General features: G+C 37.2%; 1 protein-coding gene across 2 annotated transcripts in view; it reads left to right on the top strand.

Moving 5' to 3' along the window:
* LOC136850677 (uncharacterized) overlaps positions 1-26,094 on the top strand; it is a 114,162-nt gene that overhangs the window by 48,955 nt on the left and 39,113 nt on the right. For both annotated transcript variants that reach the window (XM_067124471.1, XM_067124472.1), the window contains exon 4: positions 11,359-11,589. In XM_067124471.1, the coding sequence (XP_066980572.1) occupies positions 11,359-11,589 (231 nt within the window). The remainder of the gene's footprint in view (positions 1-11,358; positions 11,590-26,094) is intronic.

Raw genomic sequence — 26,094 nt, 5'->3', positions numbered from 1 at the left:
AAGCCCCTAGAGCATTTGTCAGCAGAATGAAATGTAAATTGTCTGCTTTTGAGATGAAATTTTCCAAGGGTTCCTTTCCCAAAGCTGACAGTCTTGTGGAAAAGAAGTTGTATAGAGGACGTAGCAGTACATCCCAAGAAAGGCTCAAAGATTTCCTTGATAATAGGATACCTTTAGAGAGATTCACTGAATTTGTTGAGCATGTGTATCACTTAGCTACAATAAGTGGAGATGTTACCCAACGTAGAGTTTTTCCTGTTAATGGTTCCAATTTCCAACCACAGCCTGTAGTAAATAATAATACACATAAGACAACATTGGAATTGCAAGATCTGAAGAAGCAAATCAGTGATTTGTCCAACAAATTAAAGAAATTTAATGAGAAAAAGAAAACAATCAGTATTGTGGCTACTGTATGGTCAGAGATCACAAACTTTCTGAATGTCCATATAACCCTCCGAGAGGTGTTTGTTTTGATTGTCACAAACCAAATTGTAAAAGAGGTTCATCACTGTATCCAGGACCTGTTAAGAATGGATGACTAACCCCAAGAGTCTGGTCTCCTTCTATCAATTTGGTGGTAAATAATGCAATGTTTTGTGCCTTAATTGATACTGGTAGCGAAGTATGTGTAGCACAGAAGAAGCTCAGAGAAAATTAGGTTTACATTGTACATAGTCAAATGAGAAATATGCCACACCTTAATGGAGTTACTCAACATGATCTCCCTGTTCTTGGTGCAGTGTATTTGGATGTTCATATTGGTTTTAGAGTGGTTACCCATTTGTTTTCTGTTGTGCCTGGTGGTTATCTGGACACAACTTATTGTTAGGAGCCGATTTGATTAGGCCTGCACCAGTGACATGGGATGATGTACATAAAGTCATTATTTGGGATAGATTTACTTATCCAGTAAGATTTTTGAAACCTAGACCTAATAAAAGGGTCAGGCAGATTAAAGTACTTCAGCCTAATGAACCTTATAAAGCTCAGGTTAGACTTGAAAAGAAACTTATTCTACCGCAATATACAGCTGGTATTTACCCATTACCTGTAGATGAACCCCCTAACACATTGTTAGAATTTGTACTGGAAATTAAGGAGTGTCAAACTTAGTTTGCATTGTGCCTTACAGTTCATGATGTTCAGGAAGTATTTTTTCCACTTGTCAATAATACTAAAGCCAGGATGACAATGAAGGTTGGAACTTTATTAAGGTATCATAGGACAATCAGTGAAGAACACATTGATCAGCCATTTCCAAAATTCAGGAAAACTAGAGTTCAGAATGATTTAGTTCTTCCGAATGTTGATGTTTATATCAACTCAGGCAGTACTAGAGAAGGAAAGCTTAAGTATTTGCTTTCTCACCAAGATAATTCCCATCTTACCGCTGATCAACAGGGAGAATTAAGTGACATGTTGGTTGCTAATCATTCGGTGTTCATTCTTGAAGAAAAAGAATTAGGGAAGTTTCAAGATGTACAAACTCATATTGCTGTAAGTGATCCTATATATCAGTACCCTGAAAAAACCAAAACCCTCATTTCCACCATGTTAAAAGATATGGAAGAAAGAGGAATAATAAACCCTCAAGTGTGGCATGGCTAAGCCCTTTTGTACTTGTTAGGAAACCTGATGACATTCAGAGTTGATATTCACCCTTTACATAGATTAGAAGAAATGGTAGAAACAGCCACAGGAAACCGTTACTGTATTATGCTTCCTTAGATATGAAAGATGCATATTATGAAGTGGAATTAGATGAAAAGAGTAGTGATTTAACAACTTTAAGTGATGGAGTTTCACTATACTGTAGATTCAAGCGCCTTCCTTTTGGATTGAGTTACAGTCCACCTATATTTTCACGCATCATGTCTAATATCTTGGCTCCCCTTATTGAGAAAGGGTTGGTTAAGAATTATTTAGATGATATTGTTGTTAGGGTTCCCAGTTTTCCAATCTTCTTGAAAAGATTACATCAACCATTCAAACTTTTCAGTGAACGAGGAATGAAGTTAAATCTAAAGAAATGTCAGATAGGCCAAAAGGAAATAAAATTCTAAGATGGTTGTATACCGTATTCAGACACTATCATAGCCACCAAAGAAATTAAACTGCCTACGAAGGTTGAGGAAACTAAGAGATTTCTAGGAATGTGTGGGTTTTACAGAAAACACATTAAGGATTATGCTGAAATTGCTGTTACCTTGACTGATCTCTTAAAAGAGAGAGAACCCTTTTTTGGGACAAAGATTGTCAGTCCAGCTTTGATCAGATTAAACAAGCATTAACCCTTAAACGCCGAGCCTCTGTTTACAAAAGTGTCTGCCGCATGCCGGCGAGGTTTGGGAGTTAGCGCCGAAGCGGAAAGAAAGTTTTTTTTTTTTTTTTAAATCACAGCACGCTTAGTTTTTAAGATTAAGAGTTCGTTTTTGGCTCCTTTTTTTCTCATTGCCTGAAGTTTAGTATGCAACCATTAGCAATAAAAAAAAATATCATTATCATATATAAATATTGGAATACATGACAGCGCAAAAAAAAATGTCATATATAATTGTATACAAATCGCGCTGTGAGCAAAACGGTTAAAGCTCATGAGCTATTTTTTTTTTTTTTTTTTCGTTTTATTGTACACTAAATTGCAATGATTTTGGTATATAACAAATTGTAAAATGATCAAAGCAACACAGAGAAAATATTATTACAAAATGATGCATGAATTCGTAATGTGCGGACATAAAAATTTTTTTTTTTTTTTCAAAATTTCACCATAAATCGAAATATTGTGCTAGAGACTTCCCGTTTGTTGCAAAATGAAGGTAAATGATTGAATATTACTAGAATGTAAGAGTTTTAGGTTACAATTGCATTTTTCGACCATTTCGGTCGAGTCAATGTTGACCGAAGGTTGAAATTTGGCACTTATCGTGATTTATATGAAAATATGTCAAAATTGACAAAAGCTACAACCATGAGTTATTCTTTGTTGTATTGTACATGAAATTGCGCACATTTTCATATATAAAACTTTATGTAACGACTAATAGAAAACAGTGCAAAAATTACAAAAAAGTGACTAAAGAATTTCTGAGATTTTCAGCAGAGTTAGCACGGACATAAGGAAAAAGTTTTTTTCAAAAATTCACCATAAATCGAAATATTGTGCTAAAGACTTCTTGTTTGTTGCAAAATGAAGGTAAATGATTGAATATTACTAGAATGTAAGAGTTTTAGCTTACAATTGCATTTTTCGATAATTTCGGTCGAGTCAAAGTTGACTGAAGGTTGAAGTTTTGGCATTTATTGTGATTGATATGAAAATATGTCAGAAGTGATAAAAGCTGCAACCATGAGTTATTTTTTGTTGTATTCTAAATGAAATTGCGCACATTTTCATATATAAAACTTTATGTAAAGGCTAATAGAAAGAGGTGCAAAAATTACGACAAAGTGACTAAAGAATTTCTGAGATTTTCAGCAGAGTTAGCTGATGCTTTCTTTTGGGATAAGAAAGAAATTCGCACATGCGCAGCTGGATCACGCTTGTAAACAAAACATGAGCGTGACCCGTGAACTCCCAGCATCTCTCAAGGCGCGTGATTTAAAATTTTTCGCAAACAAGGCCTATAAGTATTTTTCCGTGAATATTTACAAAAACTTTTTGTAGTCGACGTATTTTACGTCCACTTGGCACCCGACAGACAATTTTTGTTGAAGTACAATATGTCCAGTCAGCGTCAAAGGGTTAATCCAGTGCTTCAGTACTAGGAAAGGCTCAGATAACTAAACCCTTTGAATTATTCATTGATGCTAGTTTATATCATTTAGGTACTGTTTTGATGTAGAGACAAGATGAGCAGTTAAAACCTATAGGACATTTCTCTAAGAAATTGAAGCCAGTTGAACAGCGCTACAGTACCACAGACAGAGAAGCATTTGCTATTGTCTTATCATGTCGTAGATTTCATCATTTTCTTTTGGGATGTTTATTTACCCTTCACACAGATCGTCAGCCTCTAGTTTCGGTATTCAAGAGAAAGACAAAGTCACCTAGAATGAGCAGATTGGTAATTGAGATGCAGGATTACCATTTCAAGGTAGAATATAGGCCAGGTAAAAATAATCAGGTAGAGCAGTCTTTCATGAGAGTAGGGACATATCTTGGTCTGAGCAAAGATGAGTTCAAAGAAAAGCAGTTAGAGGAACCAGGGTAGGCTGAACTAATAACTTTTCTAGAAGGTGGTAAATTACCATGTAAGAGGTTTCCTAGAGCTTTGATTAATCAATTTCCTGTTGTATGAAGGATTGTTGTATCTCATTGCAGATAAAGTTGATAACCCAATTCAGTTGAGATTAATAGTTCCTAAAGGATTTAACAAAGGTGTTTTGAAGTTTGGCCATGAATGTGTGTCAGGTCATCTAGGTATATGCAAAATAATTGATGCTATTGAAAACCTGTTCTATTGGCCTTCATTGCAAACTGATGTTACCAAATATGTATGTGAATGTGTTATGTGCCAAAAACATAAAGCCAGTATTTCTTTACAACATTAGTTCTAAGAATTGGCTCCTGTAATGAAGCCTTTAGAGCAAATCAGTCTTGATTGATATGCTATCTGGTGTAAATGGTTATAGATATGCATTGACTGTTGTTGATCATTACAGCCAATATGTTAAGTTCTATCCATTGTGAAGTAAGTCTACAGAGGAAGTAAGCAAAAACTTCCTTGTCTATTTGAATGACTATGGTGTACCTATGGCAGCTGTTTTTGATAATTGTGCTGAATTTACATCAAACCAATTTAGACAGTTATGCCAAAAACATACGATAAATGCTGGTTATATTACCCCATATCATCCACAAGGAAACATTGTAAGTGAAGGAATGCATAGAACCATGAAAACGGTACTAAATGTAATGAGTAAAGGACATCCTTATCAGTGGCCTAAGTACTTAGGTGAAACAGCATGTGCTCAATTATGCTGTACAGTACATACCATTTTTGGTGAACAACCTCATAATGTATTTTTCTCTTGTAGACCACCTAGACAAGTGACTAGTGTGTTACATGCAATTACTGATGATGTAGAAGATTCTGCCATTGCAGAGGGTCATGAAATAATTCAGAAAACTCACATAGAGATGGCTAGGAAGTATTGCGCAATACCCACTCAAAAGAGGAAAAATGAAAAAGTGGATGAAAACTCTCTTGTGTGGGTTAAAGATGAAAATGTGATTCCTAGCACTAGTAAGAAACTAAACCCCAGTTGGTGTGGTCCATATGTAATAACCAAAGTGTTTAGAATTGGTGCTAAATACGAGTTGAAAACCTGTTTGACCAAACCGTAATTGAACTTGCTGCTGACAAGGTAAAGCCCTTTGTAGGACAAGAACAGTGGTCAGTAAAAATGCAGGAAATGGATGTTATCACTCCTGATGTGAATGGAAGAGTACAAACCAGAGGTGATGGTAACATTGTTCCTCCCTGTAGGTTAATTGAAGAAATTTGAGATCATATTTTTGCTACTGTATTGTGTATTTTTGTATTTTCTATGAAGAATATTTTTTGTATTTGCATGCTTAAGTTCATATATGTAACCATTACAGTACTGTATATCATTTTCCAAGTAGTCTATATTCTTGTATAATGTATTCATAGATTATTTTGTGTAACAGGGAACTTGCACATTACTCAGTCGAGTTTTGTGTGAAGAGTAACCCGTCCAAAATCTTTACAGGCTCATTGAGTTGTTCAAGTTATGTGACTGATTTTTAAGTTAGTCATTGGGATGCTTTAAGAGGTATATTATCTTCAAAGGAAAGTTTTCTTGCATATGGTTGTTTAGTGAATGAGCCTGAATGACGATGTAAGCAATTGTTTGTAAGAAAAATTATCGTAAGTGATTATCCCCTTAATGAGGAGTGACTAGATCTTAACTGAATTTAAGTTCACTCTTACTTTACCTGGTAAAGTTATTAGGATGGTTAGGTAGAAACTTGCCTTGAGGATGATGTCCCTTAACTTGCTTTGTATGGATCCCTAAACTTACTTGCTTGTCTGCTAGCAGACCTTGCTGATTAATTGTTGCAGCTTATATCTCTGATTGAGAGATAGGAAGTATTTACTGTTTGCAAGACCTGTATGTTATTGTTAGATTTTTAATCTACCCTAAATATTGTCGTTTAAGGAACTGGTTGTCGTTGATAAATTAAAACTAATTTCCATAGGGGTAAAGTGATGCAATGATAGAAATCCTTCGTTTAAAAATAAATGGCAATAACTTTGTAACCAATGGACTGGAAAAATGAATTGGTTTTCATCTTATCAAGATGTTAAGTTAACCACTTGAAGTTGAGGTTGTGTATGATCGAGGGTGCGTTCGTAAGAGAGTAAATGTAACTAAGTGCGTAGTTGCATAAGCTCAAATCACGCTGTTGAGACGCGTACAACGATGTGAGAGGGGAAAGAAATGTAGCTCCCCTTGTTTTTCATTTGAAATGCCATATTTCTCCTTTATAAAATGTATGCACTTGTCGTAGTGTATAATACACATGTTACCATAACACTTTATATTGTTCTTTTGTATTTTTACCTTGATGTAACAGAAAATTATTAAGAATTGTTATGGCAATGTTATGTAAGTTGCACCATGTTGAGCTTGCATGTGGTTGCAGTTGTACCACCAGCCATTGGCTAAGGTGTGTGATATTCTACCATAAGTTTATGAAAATGTCAATTCTTGAGTTAAATGCCACCTAAGCTATGAATGTACGGTAAAGCCAGGCTAAGGACTGCGTACCGTAAGGAACGGTACCATGGTAGTTCCTTAGTCAACAAGAGGGGTTGAAGGAGCCTAGTTTCCTACCATCTCCTCAACTGATGGTGCAGTTGCACAGGTTTGCAGTAGCACACTCAGCACAGCAGTCAACCAGACACATTCCATTGGCGGTGTGAGTGCATGGGTTTGCAGTAGCACACTCAGCACAACAGTCAGCCAGATGCATTCCGGGATGATGGATGTATGACAGACAAGTCCGGTTTCACATCCATGATTCAAGTCTTGGGCTTACAACTTCCTGTCGTTTTGCCTGATTTGTTGGGAGATCAACAATACCTCAAAACTGAGTTCTGACAACTTGTTTTTGATCTACAACCAGAGGAGAGAATATTATGTGGATCTTAAGACAGTTTCAGGAGCCTCAGTGTCCGAATAGGCACTCCTTTTATAGCAACGGAAAATTGACCAGGGTGGCAGGTTCCTACACTTCCTGTCTTGGAAATTAAGCATAGTACTTTTTATAGACTTTCAAGAGTCTCAAGATCCAAGCTAGACACTCCTAGTGTCCTTTCATCTGCTCTGTTGCAGTGCAAGTACACGAGCAGACAGAAGAACATTCAGTGCAGTGGCCAACCAGACATCCCAAGCAAGATGGATGTAATTACAACATTTATTCGCTGAAGTCAGGAGATAAGGACAGTTGATCTTGGCGCCTTGACTTCCGGAAATTTATTCAGCCTCTGAAGAAGCTTGATCACACTGTAGTCCGTCTTTCTCGACGTACTGAAGTTGGCGCTGTTCTGCTCTGTCTTCTCACACCTTTGATTGAAGTCATTCTACATGCTTCAAAAGTAATCAGTGAGATGGATCATTCCACTTCTGTGTTTCTGTGGTGCTAATGACAGTATGACGTCTACATTGCCTCCATAAAGACTAGACTTTCAACCCAATGCCAACGACTCATTTGTTAGCTTCAAGTTGGCCAAGAATTGGTGTCCAAATTGTTATTTCTCTGACTAGAGAGATGATCAAATTAGCATACCCCATAACTTCATGGTGGATATCAGTAGGTTTCGGACCAGATCTTTCAAAGCCAGGGGCATCGGTCTGTCCATCCCATTCTGGAGGAACCTGTCAGTTGAGTACCAGGATGGAATGTAATTGTGCAGGTCACATTCATCTCCTTTTACCTTGGGATGTTGCCCATAGGTCCTTGGACCCCTTTTCCTTGGATCTTATGGTGGATGCTCAACAAGTCATGTAGTTCACCCAGCTCTAGAGGGACAGGTTGCATCTTGCCTAAGGTGTGCGGCTGCAAGGAGAAGGTTTGTGTGGGACTGGCCTCCTTCTTTTCTCATGTCTTCTGTTCTCTTCCAGTGGGCAGAGGAACAGTGAACGAGCCTCACATGCTGGACTGGCATGCATGCAGGTGATCTAGATGACTGAGTATCCTATCTATAATGTAGCTCTATTTGGATTAGTAGATGCAGATCCTTCCATGTCTCTAGCAAGGGGAGAGAGGAACTGACTATGAGGAAACCAGTTGGTTTTTCTTAGCTTTATAGTCTCTGACACGGGGGGTTCATCTAAATCTTTCCGAATCAAGGATATTACATTCCTTTAATTTGAAATTCCCAGAAGTCTGACAATTGAACATCTCTCTTGTTTAATAGATCAGAGGTATGGTCTCCTTCCTTCACTCTTTCATGACCAGGAAGAGAGTCACAGTCTGTTCAGAGGTTTACTCGGAATCTTCCCTCAAAAAGTAAGTCTCCCATGTATAAAGACCAAGGGTTTGTATTCATGTAGGAACAAATTACAGATTTTTAAAGTAATTTGTATTTTTCCTAACATGCAAACCTGAGGTCTTTACATTAAGGGCCCACCTCTTACCACCCCTCATTCTCTTACCTGGGCCAGTAGGTAAACTGCATAGAACTGAATGCACTCTGACATGGTGGGCAGTACTTCCGCCCCTATCATCGGTAACTGTTACCATAACCACCTTGCAAAAGTTTAACAGCCAGATTTCCAGTTCGCTGAAAGTTAATCCCATATGTAAAGACCTCGGGTTTGTATGCCCAGTATAAAAACCAGTTTAGGAACCAGTATAAGAACCAGTTCCAGAAGGAATGATTATGGAAAGAATCCACTATGAATAAATTGCTTTCACATTGTATCCACCTACTGTTAAGAATTAAGAAACATTAAAGAAACCACAGGAGACAGACTTTGCATTCCTCAACCTTAACCTCAAGATGAAGATTTGTCTGTCTTCAACGTCAGGTACCAGTTCCAGCTAAGAATAGAGCTAACATTGTTATGTTGTACACTTTTATTAGTTTGGGCCAAGTCTTGAATTGTTACGTACAGTCTTAATTGTTCTGAAATGAATGGTAGCCTCCGAATGTAAATTAGAACAATTGAAGACCAATATACAGTAGCCCAAGTAGAAATAACATTATATGGTATTTACATATATTCATTAAAATCAAAGAGTCTGAATATTAAGGAAATACTTACTGTATTTATATTCAAGGAACTATGGTACTTTTGTAGTGAAGTACCCGATGGTGTTGATGTTTAGCAAAATAAGTCTTTACAGAGGTGGCATAAGGAGGCAGGTACACAACAGTGGTGGTGTTAGAATGAAAATTGGTGAGGTTTTGTGGGTAGCTAGGAGTGTTGTCCAGTATAAGAAGGATCTTCAAAGGGGTGACCTTTTTCTTACAGTAGTTTTTCACTGCTGATGCAAAGTGGTTGAAGAACCAATTCTTGAAGATAATGAGTCACCCAAGCCTTGGGATTTGATATCCATAATTGGGAGAGAGGCTTTTGGAATGTTTTTCAGTGCTTGAGGATTATCTGCATGATACACAAGCCTAAAATCAACAGTACTATTGCTTCCCAACAAAAGGGTCAGACAGTCTTGCAACCTTGGACCTGGGCATAGCCTTTTCCTCTCCAGTCTCATCCACATTTATTATGGGGGGAAATTGCTGCTCCTTTTAATCTTTGCCATCATGGCAGGGAGTTTGAAAACTGCTATCTTGTTGGTTGACACACTTTCACCTTAGATCTTGACGTTGTGAAGATTTTGTCACTGCTTGAACTGCACAATCCTACTTGAACTTCCCTTCTCATCAGGAAACCATTTCTCGAGGTCTGCAAACAAAGACAATATTTTTTTCCTGAGTCAAGAGATGGGATTATTGGGATACACTGATGAGTCTGCTGTTCAATTCAAAGAGAAAGAAGCTGTTCCATTTCTTTTTTGAGTGTGCCTCATTTCTTATTGATGATGGTGTTATTCTTTCCTAGAGCATTATCCTTTATATGACATAAAACATGTGCCTTATGAATGATTCAGTGATACTGTTGTCCGACTCAAGCCATGAGAACGAGTTATGGTGGACTCTTTGCACCATTTTCATAGGGATATGTCATAGTCATCTTATATTCCAACAGAATAGCATTGCATTTATTAGCACTAGCACTAGAAACATTCTTCAAAGCTATGGCACTAATTATTCAAGACAGCTTCAAAGCAAGTAAGAGACTTCAAATAATATGCACATAAGCTCATGATTGAATTCACTGCCAAGAACTAACAGTGCCACATGGAACTGTACTGTATAGCTAAATGTGTATTACAACTATTTTTTTTTAAAGCTTCCAAAGGGTTTTATTCTATGTATACATTATATTACTGTACAGGCAGATTATTTTTTATATTTTACTATGACTGAAAGATGGACCTATACACATACAGCTGTACAGTATATGATACTGTGTAGCCAAGCATATTGTAAATAAGAAATTTTCAACATTTTTAAACTTTTAAATAATTTTATACCGTACATTTCTGTGCTGTATATTATTTTCTATAGTTCAACATATGTTTTTAAGTAATTTGTCACTGTTATATTGATTTATGTTTTTATGGCATTTAAAATTTGTTACTGACCAGTGTAAAGATGCATAAACTGATGTAAGTCTGTTTTTATTTTCCCCCAATATTTTATAAAAAAAAAAATGATATAGAAAATGGCAAAACTCAAAACAACAGAATGGAAAATTTATAGATTAATATATAGGTAGGTAGATAGGGAGACAGTCCTAAATTGTTGGATGAGAACTTGACTTATATTAAATTTCTTATTCTAGATCTTCTTATTAATTTGTAGCCCTATTGCTTGCTTATAAAATTTTTAATTTTTCTGATCCTTTGCATTAAGATCTTCCAAAACTATATGATTCACCTCCCATATAGTTTATTTTACACATCCCTAGGTTCAGTATTAATGATACTGTCATAAGTTGATGAACATTTTTCCTCCCTTTGATAATAGGAGAAACACTCTTTAAAGGGAAATTTGTTTCTGTTTCATATCACTGTGAAGATGATAGAAGATGTATCATAGGCTAAGAGCAGTGCTTTGTTAATTATCGATCTGTGAAATTGTGTATATAACAAGAAAATAGAAATATGAATTTCGCTTATGGGTTTTTTCTGTTATTAATTATATTGTTACTCCGAAGCCAGACATTGCATATTGCTTATTTCTTTTTCAGGAGTCCAGTTATTGTGGCAGAAAATAATGCTATTTTAGTGGAGCATGATGAGAGAGACGGATTTTCTAGTAGAATTGAGTTTTTGGATTCAGCAGATGAAAATATTGAGACAGATGAGGCAGACTTGATGGTACCAGAAGAAAATAGTCCAAGAGTTTCTAATATGGATCATCTTCAAGAGGATGAGGAGGAGGAGGAGGAGGAGGAACTGGAGGTGGAGGTTAATGAGAGGTATGTTTTGTGTTAAGATTAACTTGTTTCATTCAGAGGAATGACAATGTGTCTCTCTCTCTCTCTCTCTCTCTCTCTCTCTCTCTCTCTCTCTCTCTCTCTCTCTCTCTCTCTCTCTCTCTCTCTCTCTCTCTCTCTCTCTCTCTCTCTCTCTCTCTCTCTCTCTCTCTCTCTCTCTCTCTCTCTCTCTCTCTCTCTCTCTTATTTATTTAAAAAGGAACTACACTATATGTATTGCTGCATGCAGTCCTCCAATCCAGAGTTATGTTTTGATATGTGTTGTTTTGTCAAGTTACCCCATTATTTTTTTCAGTTCCCATCACATGCTTTGCTATGTAAATGGTTTTAGTTAAACAGTAAATTTGTAAAAGTTGGTACTTTGATGCAAGTCTGTTGTCTGTTTGGTTTGTCACGGAGAATGCTAGTACCTATTGAAAATTCTGGTATTAATATTGTACAGGAATGCTGTTGATGATAAAAGCAGTCTCATTGTTGACAAGAACAATTCTAGATGTCAGTACAATTAAATATTGCAATATGATTGAAGGGATTTTAGTTGAACTTTGTGCAAAGGCAGACCATTAATCATAGTTTGGCATGAAGGGAGAGTGTCTGTCTGTCCATCCATTGGTATGTCTGTCACAATTGCTTTGTTATCACAACTTTTCCTAAATAGAGGACAAACTCAGTATTATCAATCCACTGCTGTACTGATGTAGTCTGGGGTCTTTGGTTTCACTTTAGTTTTTCTTTTGTCAGTTGGTCTGTCCATTATGTGAGTGTTATGCTTACCTCATCCTCAACTTTTTACATGGATGAAGGGATTTCAGCTAAACTTGGAACAAATGTAATACCATCGTGCACAGATGTGCATGAATGAAGTTCATCCATCAGCCTGTCTGTTAGTGTGGTTTTCACAGTTCGGGAGCCCACTGACACTACGAGGCACCATTATAGTATATGTTGATACTTTGACCTTATACTCAGAGATTTGATGTAATTTTCATGTCTCTTAGGAAATCAAATATTCAACCTCTATGATTATGTAGGTAATTTACATTTAAAAAACTGACACTGATACTTTTTCATAATTTATGAAAGAAAAGTTGCAGCCCAAAATATCTTATGTAACGTTAAATTTAACTTCAGTAGCTATATTACAAACCATTAAAATGTCACTGAATTTCATGTAGTCAACTGAAAGAGATAGATTTTGACTCCTTTAGATCATATTTTTAGATAATGGCAAACGAGAAAATTACTGATTATTTTGTAACAGCTTTAAAGCTGAGACAGGTAGAAAGCTAATTTTTTTCAGTGAAAGTAAAATACTTATACAATAAATAACCTGAATTTGTGTTGGTCAGATGAAAATGGTTTTTATATTTTCATTCATAGTACACAAATAATATGGTCGAGAGTCATATAAAGGTTAATGTAAAAATTTGGAAACAAATGGAAAATTTTAAACTTAAAAGGATATATATATATATATATATATATATATATATATATATATATATATATATATATATATATATATATATATATGAATGTCTCTTCCTGTATTACCACAGTGTAATATGAATATAAGAAGGCCCATAAAACACTATTTAAATGTTGCAACCATATATTTTGGCACTTGCTTTGTGAACAGGGGCACAGAAGCAAGTGCTGAAATATATGGTTGCAACGTTCAAATAGTGTTTTATGGGCTTTCTTATATTATATATATATATATATATATATATATATATATATATATATATATATATATATATATATATATATATATATATATGTATGCCTTCTTATATTCATATATATATATATATATATATATATATATATATATATATATATATATATATATATACATATATACATAAATACATACATACATATATATATATATATATATATATATATATATATATGTATGTATATATTTATATATATATATATATATATATATATATATATATATATATATATATATATATATATATATATATATATATATATATATATATATATATATATATATATATATATATATAAGAAATATATATATATATATATATATATATATATATATATATATATATATATATATATATATATATATATATATATATATATATATATATATAATATGAATATAAGGCCCATAAAACACTATTTGAACGTTGCAACCATATATTTCGAGCACTTCCTTCTGTGCCCCTGTTCACTGGTGAAATATGGACAGATGAAATGTTACAGGAGTATATATACAAAGCATATGTATATATATATATATACATGCATATATATATGGAACATAGTTCCTCATTGGACGGGTTGGTATCATTCTCGGCTAGCACTCTGCTGGGCCCGAGTTCGATTCTCCAACCGCCAATGAAGAATTAGGGAAATTTATTTATGGTGATAGAAATTCATTTGTTGTTATAATGTGGTTCGGATTCCACAATAAGCTGTAGTTCCTGTTGCTAGGTAACCAATTGGTTTTTAGCCAGGTAAAATAAATCTAATCCTTCGGGTCAGCCCTAGGAGAGCTGTTAATCAGCTCAGTGGTCTGGTTAAACTAAGATATACTTAGCTTACTTATATGGAACATGATAGGCAGAAGTTCAGTACCAAGCACTTTCATGTTTATTAATGCATTGTCTGGGCATAAATGAGACACAGATGAAAAGAAGGTTACAAAGTAAACAAAAAGAACAAGAATACCAGATGGTCAGTTGTCAAAGGGTAATAAACAGAAAGATAATCCAGGATAATCTGGGATCAAGCAGTCACAAACTAAAACCATAGACCTAACTGCAAGAGATACAGAAGTTTAGCCATACAAAATCCAAAACATGTGTAAAATTGAATACCAGATGGTTAATTGTATAATATTAAATACCAGATGCTTAATTGCCAAGGGGTAATAAACAAAAAGGTAATCAGGAAAATCCGGGATCCTACGGTCACAAATTAAAACCATACTGTATACTTAACCATAAGATATGTTGGGTCGGGACCTTCTCTGGGGAAGCCCTTCACCAACGCCACTTCACAGCCACGCTACCTCCTTTACAGAGGCCCAGACTGTAGGAGAACCCAATCAAGACAAAAACCCACCTTCCGCCCACTGAAGTGGTCAGCGGAAGGGGCACACACTGAACCGTTCTGGGTCTAGCCCTCTCCATTCGCGGAGGGCCGGCCAACAAAGAGGTCCTCCCTCTCCCCAAAGAGACGTTCAGGAGGAGCAGTACCGCTGTAGGACGTGTAAGCGGACAGGCCACTCCACAAATTAGGAGAGCTGCCCAAGTAAGCAACGCCCAGCGGACGCCCCCGAGCAAGACTCTCCGAGAGGCTCTGATCTCCAGCTGGGGCAGGAATCTCTGCCACAATCAAATTCAAACCATCCACAAGGTATTGCACCACCAGACCCCTTGTCAGGCATGCCTGACCCTCAACCGCTGCCATTGCCACTTGGCGAGCACTGAGTAGTGCCATGCTCCGTCTGGCACGGACGTTGAGCCACCAGTTAAAGAGGACCCTGTGCTGGGTCCAAATCATGAGGCGGATTCTCCTCCGGGAGATTCAGGATTCCCCACGGGCACTAATCACAGCAACCGGAGATCCTCCGGCACACGACACTTCTTCACCAAATCAGTCCCCAGAGAATGAACCCTGGTGGACCAAACTGTTATACCTTCTCTGGGAGACCAGGAACTGGCCTCCTCGGACGCAGAGGTCGAGATAACTCTCGCTCTGGTTGTTGCAGCAGCCGGAGTAGGGAACCCTCCTGTAGCTTCTGAAGTTACCCCTGACTTCACGCCCGCTAGCCCTTCTGGCCTTTCCCCAGAGTCGGTGCCCTCATTACCTCCTAGGTCTGACACAGATAGGCCTTGGAGGAACACGAAGAAGAAGAAGGGGGGAGAAGAGAGCCCAGTAGTTGCCGAGCCATGAGCTCATCCTGGCACTGTGCCCTGCCATCTTAAAGTGATCCTAGCCCCTTGCCCAGATGAGGTAGCCAGAGTGATCTTTTCTCATACAGTAGCCTAGACCAGATTAAGTACATCAGACTAGTAACCTTGTCCCTTCCACTTTCCATGGAACTAAAATCAGACAATCTAAACCATAGTGAAAAGAGCCACTACGCTCATGACACGCATGACCTAAGACCTCAGTGAGGCAAGCATTTATCATATGAGGCAAACCTCATGTATTAACCAGTAATTACCAATTGTATTGCAGAAAACCTTGTAATGTAGCTAGTTCATTGTCCCTTACGTTGGTGCTATGGTCGTGTTAGGATAGGTTAGGCTAGGGAATACCATAGAATGTACCATTAGGCTAGGTCTAAAATATCACGATTGTAGGAGGTAGCTGGTAATAACCATAAGCACCTTTAAGTACAATTAGGATTCTGTAATATAAATGTTCAAAGCTGATATCCTGTCTAGAGTTAGGTAGATCAGTAGCTAGTTAGACTGCACGGGACAAATCTGCTCAGGGGAGAAGGGTAAGGTAATAGAGGCGAACAGCTTGCTTAGTACAGACCTTCATGCCCGAAAGGGAGTGAAGGCCTTCTTGAGGGGGTGGGGGAGCATTTATAAATATTCTGCTGTTCGCCCTCTCTGCATAATTTAGTAAACATATTATTCTAACAAAGATAGGAAGACGTCTCTGTCCATGCTAAGGAGGCTGAGTATTTCAAAAAATAACGTCTGTAGCAGGAATAGTTAGCAATAGGGGCCTAAACCCACAGAGAGGGTTTTCACCAAATAACCTCTAGTAAAGGTGGTCTTAAGCTTCCTTTTCCCCTATTCTATGTATCGGCGATGTTTGTCAAAATTTTTAGACTGCCCGTAGGCATACGGATGCTACAGCCACCCTGTTTGACTGGAGACGGATCAGAGAGAGACTGGAGATCGCGCGAGACACACGGGTTGTGTGTAACTAATTCTTTGTGCTTGCCCTCTTAGTGTTTCATTGGTATTAGTGAGGTGAATGGCTATTTTCAAGACTTATGATTGACAGTTGCATGCGCAGGCGACCTACGTCAACGGTAAGTTTGAAATTTGCCAAATTTTCGTTGACTCTCTGGTATCTCTTCTCAGTATTTCAATTTTCCTTTGTTTTCACCACTTCGCCACCATCTACGAGAACATAGTATAACCAATTTACTTTTATGAAGTCTAGTGTAAGAATAATTGCTTAGAGACACTGTATAAGCTATTCATGTGCAGTAAGTAGGACTTAGGGAAAGTTAAGTAAGTAAATTTCAGGCAGCCTCGTGTCTCGATCCCATTGTTCAGAAGAGAGTTAGCCTTCAATAATATGAACTGCGTACGATATCTCGAATACTTCGTTGCGTTATAACCTTACTTGAAGCAAGGGGAAACTTGACTGTGTCCGATGTGGGCGAAAGTTCATGTAATTTCCTCGCTGTCACAGCACATTCTTTCTTTGTCAGGACCAATTGGGAATTAGGGGTTTGAGGTAATCCATTTGTTGCAGAGTAGTCTGTTATCCCATACTGTGAATTGTTTTTTCCCGACTGTAACTTTGACAGGTCACTTGTGTCCTTGGTGATGCAGGGCCCCATAAATTGCATTAATCAGCCAAGCCCCACACATAATATATACATGTGTGTGTGTATATATATATATATATATATATATATATATATATATATATATATATATATATATATATATATATATATATATATATATATATATATATATATATATATATTTATATATATACAGGCAGTCCCCAGTTATCGGCATAGTTCCATTCTGGCGTGATGACAACCAAAAATCGGCAATAATAGCACTGATCCCCGGTTAGCGGCGCCGATAACCGGTAATCAGCGACGAAAATCTGGTTATCGTTGTCGCTAGACATGCGCTGTAAAACTGGATCGCCAGTAACCGAGGCTGCCGATAACCAGGGACTGCCTGTATAAATATAAATATATATATATATATATATAATATATATATATATATATATATATATATATATATATATATATATATATATATATATATATATATATATATATATATATATATAAATACGTGTATTCAAAATACTTAATGGTATATAAGATCCCACCCCGTAATTTCAGAAGGGGATATTGAGAAAATATTTTTGGGTTTACTTGTAAACATTTTATTTTATCAAAATAGATAGCTACAGATACAGCAGAAGAATTTGGATGAAACTTACAAATATGACAGGAGGAAAAATGTATTTTATTATGAGGTCGTAGTTTTCATAAGAAAACGAGAGACGTAGGTTTTGTAGAAAACCTTTTATAATACTCCGCTCCTCCTCCTCTTTGGCCTCTGGTGGATAACAGGCAGTGACAACAAATTTATGAGTGCATAAATTTGTAGAATGAAAACTAAAAATAGTGAAAGTTATACTCAGGGACTGTAGAGCCAAGTGTCATATTAATTAAAGGATAATTAAGGGAAGTTGTCAGGGAACTTGGTACTGTAGTGAAGTCATGATTATTGAGTGGCATGCCAAGATCGATGAATGATGCTTGTTTTTCACCTCACTTTTTGTGTGCCAAGAATCAGTCATCAGAGTTGTGGAAAGAGAGGACGGGAGCCACTTTTACATAAAACCACTAGAGTAAGCAGTGTACAGTAATTTTGCAAACATCAGTGAAGAGTGTAGGTAAGTTCTGTAAGTTGAACAAAACATTATTTTTAACATAACTCTTTCTTCCAAATTTTACCTGTTCTGCAGTATACAGGTACACTGAAGTATGAAATTTATAAGGAGATTTAATTTGAATAATAAAATCTAAACCATATCACTGATAATCTTTTATGCCAGCCTGTGAGAGCCAAATAAGTTAGCTTTGATTTGGTTAAGGGGAGCTCCGATGCCATAAGGCCCCATTATAAACTAAATGATGGTTTCTACCTTATGATTGAGGGGATTTGCTTCAAATTTTTACCACTTAGTCTACATTTGTTTTGCAGTTGAAAAAAATTGTAATGTCACTGTTCAAAATTAATTTGCAAAAGTAAAAGTTGCATAGAAAAGTGATTTTCTCGATGATAAAATAAAGATATATAGGTATACTACAATCTGTAAAAGTTTCATTGAATTTGGTTCAATCTTTTAGGAGAAATAAGCATTAAGTTTTGGAAAAAGTAAATTTTGAGAAAACAGGAAAACAAAACTTTTTTTACTTAAAAAATCCTGAGAGAATCTGGACATCTTGAGCAAGTTATCCCAATATCATTATAACCCATTTTCTCAGACACATCCCATAGAGAAGAATGGGATATTTTAGTGGGTGACAATTATTTTTGAATAAATTTTTTCCACTCGTTTTACATGCTTATTTTGAAATTTGTCATTCACAGGCTGCAAAAGTGATGAACAAAATTGTCCATGAACCAATGTAAACATATTTTTTAGCAGTAATGTTTCAAGATATGTTTATTTACATGTAAAAGAGTCCAAAATAGTGTATAACTCAAACTTGATCCTATCCAGGTCATAGACTTTTTTACTTTTTTTTTTTTTTACAATTTGTTGTTCACAGTGCTGTACAAGTAATGAACAAAATTGTCCATGAACCAATCTAAACTTTTTAGCTATAACATTTCTAGATATGTTTGTTTATACATAAAACAGTCCAAAACAGTGTATAACTTAATGATCCTATCCTGAAATGTTCATACAGACATTTCTTTACGAGTCTTTTTTTACAATTTGTGGTTCACAGTGTCATACAAAGGATGAACAAAATGTCAGTAAACCAATCAAAAAGTTTTTTATAGCATTATTGCTTCAGGGTATGTTTATTTAGACATAAAACAGTTGAAAACTGTTAATAACTAAATTTGATAATTCCTTGAAATTTGACAGTCAGCACACCCCTCAAACTCTATAATAATAATAATTCCAAGTGGATCTTTCCAGTCCAGATCTTTCTTGTCCTCCCCGGGGTGACAGTAGGGAATCTGGGAATTCTGAAGGCTTCTGGGAATTCTGGAGGCTTCTGGGGCTTCCAAACCCTTCAAGACAATCTCCAGGCTCTGTAGCCTTTGGATTTTTTGCACAATACTAAAGAACAGAGTTTTATGGAGAAGAAATTGGAGATGAAAGGCTTCAAAGATTTCTTTGGTGGAAGCCCACGTTTTTGGAGATGAATAAGCCCACGTTCTTGGAGATGAATTCTGGAGCTTCTGGCCCTTCCAAAGGCTTCAAGATGATATCCAAGCTCTGAAGCCTTTGGAATTTCTTATGGAAAAGGAATGGGATTCGGTCCTTCCTGGGGACGAAAGGCTTCAAAGATTTTTTGGGGGGAAGCGAATCCGACAGGAACTGAAGATGGTTTCACAGGATCTTGGAGTCGTGAAGATGTCTTCAAGAATATGTTTTAATCCAGTTATTTAACGACTTTATTTTCAGTGCGTCACATTGTGTAAGCTCGCTCCTCTGTGCTTGTTGAGGGCAGACAGCTGGTATAATTATGCACGCTTATTGAAAACTTACAAACCATGTCTAAAAGAAAGGCAAATAAAGGTACTGAGGAGAGAGAGGAAAGATTAAACTGTGATCATAGAAGACAGTGGTAAAGGTGTGCCATTGAAACACCCAAAGAGAAGTCCTCGAGATTGCAAGAGAAACATGTTAGAGATTGTCATCTCTCACAAGGAACTGACAGTCATCACTCACAGAGATAAGCAGAACAGTGCAACAGAGATCATCTTCGTCTACACAATGAAACTGACCAACAGAGCTTAGAATGTTTGCAAATATGCCGTATGGGAGCAAATGAAGGTACTGAGGAGAGAGAGGAAAGATTAAGTCGTGATCGTGAAAGAACGTGCCAATGAAACACCCGAAGAGAAGTCCTTAAGACGAAGGACCCAGTTCACGACTGGCAGCCACGTTTAAACAGGGAGTCCTTCAGCTGCCCTCCTGCCCAGCGCAGCATAGCATGCACCTCTTGCTAGTAACAATAATAATAATAATAATTTCAAAATGCAGGCAGTCCTCGGTTATCGCTAGGGGTTCCATTTTGAGGGTGTGATGATAACTGAAAATTGGCAATTTTCGTGCTTTTTTTGGCAAATTTCGGGGCTTATCGGCACCGAAAAACACTGATTTTTGGTTACGGGCGCCTCTGTTAGGTATGTATCAGTGCCAATACCCAATTATCGGTGCCAATAAGTGGATATCAGCGATTTTTGGCGCTGAAAATTGCTGATTTTCATCGCTAGACAAGTGCCGTAAAGCCGGAGGGTTCCATCCTCAGGGTGTGATGATAACCAAAAATTGGCAATTTTCGTGCTTTTTTTAGTGAATTTTGGGGCTTATCGGCGCTGAAAAACAGATTTTTGGTTACTGGCGCCTCTGTTAGGTATGTATTGGTGCCAGTACCCAATTATTGGCGCTGATAAGTGGAAATCAGCGATTTTCAGTGCCGAAATTTGCAGATTTTTGTCGCTAGACAAGCGCCTTAAAATCAGATCGCCGTTAATCGAGCCTGCCTTTAACCGGGGACTGCTTGTACCTGTACTATCTGTGGTTATTATCTAGTCTTCTTCAGCCCCACTGCCACCTCTAAGCTAAGGGGTCAGTTGCTTTGATGCATCTTCTCAAACTACTTGTATATAAGGCATCTTCCTCTGCTAAACCCTTCTCCAAATCTTCCTTTATGCTTTTACACCCTCAAATCCTTTGTCTCTCTCTCGACCGTCTACCCATAACAGGTTCCACCCAAGCCCTGTTCACTCCTTCCTCCTCACTCATTCCCTGCCATCTCAATCTTGTCTTCTTATCATATCAGTACAGGCAGTCCCTGGTTAATGGTGGGGGTTCAGTTATTGGCTGAGTGTTGGTAACCAAAAATTACTGTTAATTGAATAAATGGCATTTACACGCCAAAAGTGCCTATGATCCACTTAACAGCACCGTTAAGCGGTTTATCAGCGCTGAAAATCTGGTTAAAGCTGTCATTAGACAAGTGCCATAAAACTGAAACAATGTTAACCAGGAATTCCCTGTAATCTTTACTACCCCAGCACATCTAATTTCATTTTCTTGGACGTCATGCAACATGATTCCCAATATCCACTTCAATTTCTTCATTTCTTTTCTCTCTAACTTCTGTTTGTCCTTTCTTCTTATTGCCCATGTTTATGAACTATACTTCTGGTTTGATTACAGCACAGTAGATCCTTATTTTCAGTTTATGGCAGTCTTTTGTCTCACAGTATCCTTGACATCTCTCTCTATTTCCCTTGGCCACTTTTGTCCTACTTTCAACCTCAGTTTCACACCCTCCATTTTGGTTTGAAGTAGGTATAAGTATTTGAAGTTCTCTATTTGTTTTAAACTGATAAATAACCTATCCCTTTCCTGGGTGCAGAATCTCATAACCTCAATTTTACCCACATTTAACCACTTACCACGCAACTGAAAAGATTCATATCAGTTGTACCTGTTATTGCAGGTTTTCTTAAGTTCTTGCCATAATCACCGGATCATCTTCATATAACCATTTCCATAGATTTTCATTCCTGATCCCTTCACTCAGTACATACATAACTGAAAACAAATACAGGCTGTCCCCGGTTATCGGTGGGGGCTCCGTTCCGACGGTGTAACAATAAGCAAAATTCGCCGATAACTGAAAATTGACAATTATCGGAGCTTATCGGTGCCAATAACCAACTATTGGTGCCTCTGTTAAGTATGTATTGGCACCAATACCCGATTATTGGCGCCGATAAGCGGAAATGGGCGCCGAAAATAGCCAATTTTTGTCGCTAGACAAGCCCCGGAAAACCGGATCGCCGATAAATGAGCCCGCAGATAACCGGGGGCTGTCTGTAGCTGCGGATCCTTGATGTGAGTCAGCTAAAATTCTATACATTTCTGTTTTGCCACAGGCTGTTATTACTGATGTCTTTATATATGATGTCAACTAACGTAACCTTTATGGCAGTTTCCTCTTCAACACCAGAACACGATCTCCCTTGGTATTCTATCAGATGCATTCTTCAGGTTTAAATCAACTAAATTAATGTACAGAAGAGCTTCTGATTACCTTTCAGCTTCTTTTCCTATAAGCATCTTATTATAAAGACACTGTCAACTGTGCCTTTTCCTCTGATGCAAGTGTACTGCTATCCACCAATTTTCACATTGCTTGTAATTTTCAACAGATGTTGTTTGTTCATTCTGCTATTATAATTACCACACACCATAATATTTTCCTGCTGTTTAAACATATTTATCATCAGACTTTCTGCCCAATCTTTATTACAAGTGTATCTCTATCACCAGGCCCTCCACCCTCCCAACTTCCCTGAAATACTTTGTTTCAAATTCTGTATTAAAAGATGTGTATAAGAATCTGACCATCTTTGTTTTATGTCATCATCCTTATGGATAGTATTTCCTTTATCTATGAAGTTATCTGACTAATTCACATCTTGTCTTTGTATTTTCCTTCATTTGATATTCAGAGAATATCCTTTTCACCTGCCCATGTTTATAACACTATATTCAACTCCTGCAGCTCTTCTAATAGCTTACCTAATATCATCTTTATTTCTTTTTCCATTTTTGTTTGTCATTCTTTGGCACCTTTTCTTGCCTTCCAGTCCTTGAAAGCCTGTACAGGTATATACTTCTGCATAACAAAGTACTGTACTTCTGTTCCATCACACTTCATTGCAACTTGTTTGCCCAGCTGCCTCCTCAGTGCCTTTCACACGTGTTTTTTCTTGTCATTCCAAATATTTTCTACTCTACAACTCCCTTTTCTGATAAATTTATTCCAACTAGATGTCTTTACCTTACATTGTTCTTTAAGATCACATATTTTAATTCTTGATTTCTTCATTCTCTTCGTGGATTTTCTGCTTCTTATCTTGATATCCATCACTAGCAACCTATGTTGTTTCCTCACATGCCATACCCAGAATTACATTGCAATTCACTAAGCTGTTTCTGCCTTCCTTCCTAACCATAAGTTAATCTGTTTGTCTCTGTATTTCCACCATTCTCATGCGTTACTAAATGATGATCTGCCTTCACAAACCAAATGTTTATGCAGACTAATTTCAAACTGTGCCATTTCCACTACTGTACATACTCTCCACCTTCATTCTTTAATCCAAATCCTTGGTCTCCATGGATTGCCTATTGTTCATTTCTAATCTTTCCATCTCTCCCATTCATATTGTTCTTATGATTATTGTTTCTCCATCCTGTGTCATTCTGATTGCCATTTCCAGTTCTACCCTAAATATTTTCTGTACTTATTCCTGGCAACCCATCTGAGGAAAGTATGTTGAAATTATAGTGAAAATATCTTCCCTTACTAGTAATACAACTATTATAAGGGTATCAGTAGTGAGTTCCACTTTGTTATTTTTTTCATTTTCACTCACTACGTACTAGAACTCACTCTGCTTATTTTTATCTGAGACCCACAATTAAGCTCAGACCCATTACCCACCTCCTGGTTTCCTTTCTACCTAGTCTCTTGTACACGTAGAACATTTTGTCATCTTCATTTCCATCACATCAACAATTTTTGTTTTAGTTCCTGTCAGGATACCAACATTCCATGATCGTACTGCAATCATTCACTTCTTCACTCGCTTTTATAACCACAGTTGTGATTCCTTGTTGTAATCCTTGTCCATTTACCATACCAGTAGGGGGATCTTGACACATGCAGCTTACGGAGAATGCCCTAGCCCTATTCTTATTCCTTAACACATCTGGCTTGGTTTTAAGATTTAAATAAAGTTTTTACATCAGCATAGTCTTTCAGATGTCAACCACAGTTATCAATGGTGGTCTGTCTTCAAGGCAGCAGTTGTCTTTTTAGTTGCCTTTTGCAACATTCAAGACTATGCTGGTAGTATTTGTGTGCCCCCACCATAGGGTGCTTATTACCTATTATGTTGTTAGAATTTCAGAATACATGCTTTAAAGATTAAGAATGAGGCATTCACTTTAATCAGAAATTAATTTTCATATGTAACAACATTTGCTGTTGTTACAAGACAGTATATGCACTTTTATTTTAAATTGTTCACTATGCTGAAGATAACACACACAAAATGACTTGGAGGAGTAGGTACAGCACTCTGAAGGGCAGGATGACGTATTTACCAGGGAAACAAAGGGACCTACTCTTACGGTTTGGATAGGCGAGTGTTGTTGCATACATTTCAGCATCTGCTAAGCTTTGCTTGTTTACCTGATTTTTTGTTAATCATATATTTTTTGGGGGCAGAATTTAGTAGGTATTTGAAACTTTCTGATAAGTAACAAATCCAATGAGTTTTAAGAGCTACTGTAGTTTATTTTTATTTGTTACAGACCTTTACTATATTCATTTCTGATTTGTTCAATTCTTGCATTTTTTTACCTAAAGTACAGTCATACTTTGGTTGACGGATGCTTAACTGACAATTCAGTTAAAGGATGTTTTGTCCAAGGAAAATTCCTGTTTGTAAATGGATGTTTGCCCAGTTTAAGGACAGCTAGAACATGTATCAGATTAAGCACGTCACTTGTACGGTTCCCAGCTGAAACGGAATGGTTCAGTATATGCGTAGATCTCGCTCAGTGCACATCTGAGCCAAATTTTTGTTTGCCTTTTTTTTTTGTAATTGAGTGCTAAGTAGTGTAATTGTGCTGTAAATCTGTCATCATGGATCTTAAGAAGGCTAGAGAGGCAAGGCAAAGTGAGAGAGAAAATCTGTTTTTATACATGAACTTACCTGTTGTTTACATATAGCTGTAATTCTCGATCTCGACAGAAAATTCAAAACTGGCGGTTCCGCTAATATATGGTCAGGTGATACGACTACCGGGGTACCTGGATCCATTTCCATCAACAACTAATCATATTTTCTCTGTCGGGGCCGGCAACTAGTCGCCTGCTCCTCTTCAGGAAATTCATCGGTGCTTTTCGACTTTTCTTTGGTGAAGTACCCACTTTTGTTGACGGTTCTGGCTTGTTTTATGGCTTTGGTTGAGATTTTTCTAGATATGTCTGATTCAGGATCTCAAATTAGATATTGTGGGGGTGGGGTTGTAAAACTCGAATGTCTCGGTCTAACATAGACCCTCACTCTTCTTGACCTCACTCTTCTTGCACTAACTGTAGAGGGAAATTGTGCACAAATTTGGATAGATGTGATGAGTGTTTGTCTTTGTCTGTGCTTGATTGGCAAAAGTTGGCTAAATATCAGGCAAAATTAAGTAAAGATAGGGCACGTAAGGCTTCGCCAGAAGTTCCTCCCTGAGTAGGAGTAGTATTGCCTCTTGTTCTGTTCCTGTTACCCCTCCTGTTCCTATTCCTGCCCTGGAACCTGTTGTTTCCAACCCACTACCGTGTCAGACCTTCGGGCAGAATTTGATGGTAAGATTTCGGCTCTTTTCTCTGCGAGCAGAGAAGATTGGCCAGGATGTGAGTGCGATGTCTAA

Source organism: Macrobrachium rosenbergii, chromosome 22 (genome assembly GCF_040412425.1).
Source record: "Macrobrachium rosenbergii isolate ZJJX-2024 chromosome 22, ASM4041242v1, whole genome shotgun sequence".
In the NCBI taxonomy this organism is placed as follows: domain Eukaryota; kingdom Metazoa; phylum Arthropoda; class Malacostraca; order Decapoda; family Palaemonidae; genus Macrobrachium; species Macrobrachium rosenbergii.
The sequence above is the reverse complement of the archived record's forward strand: the minus strand, read 5'-3'. Positions and strand labels throughout refer to the sequence as shown.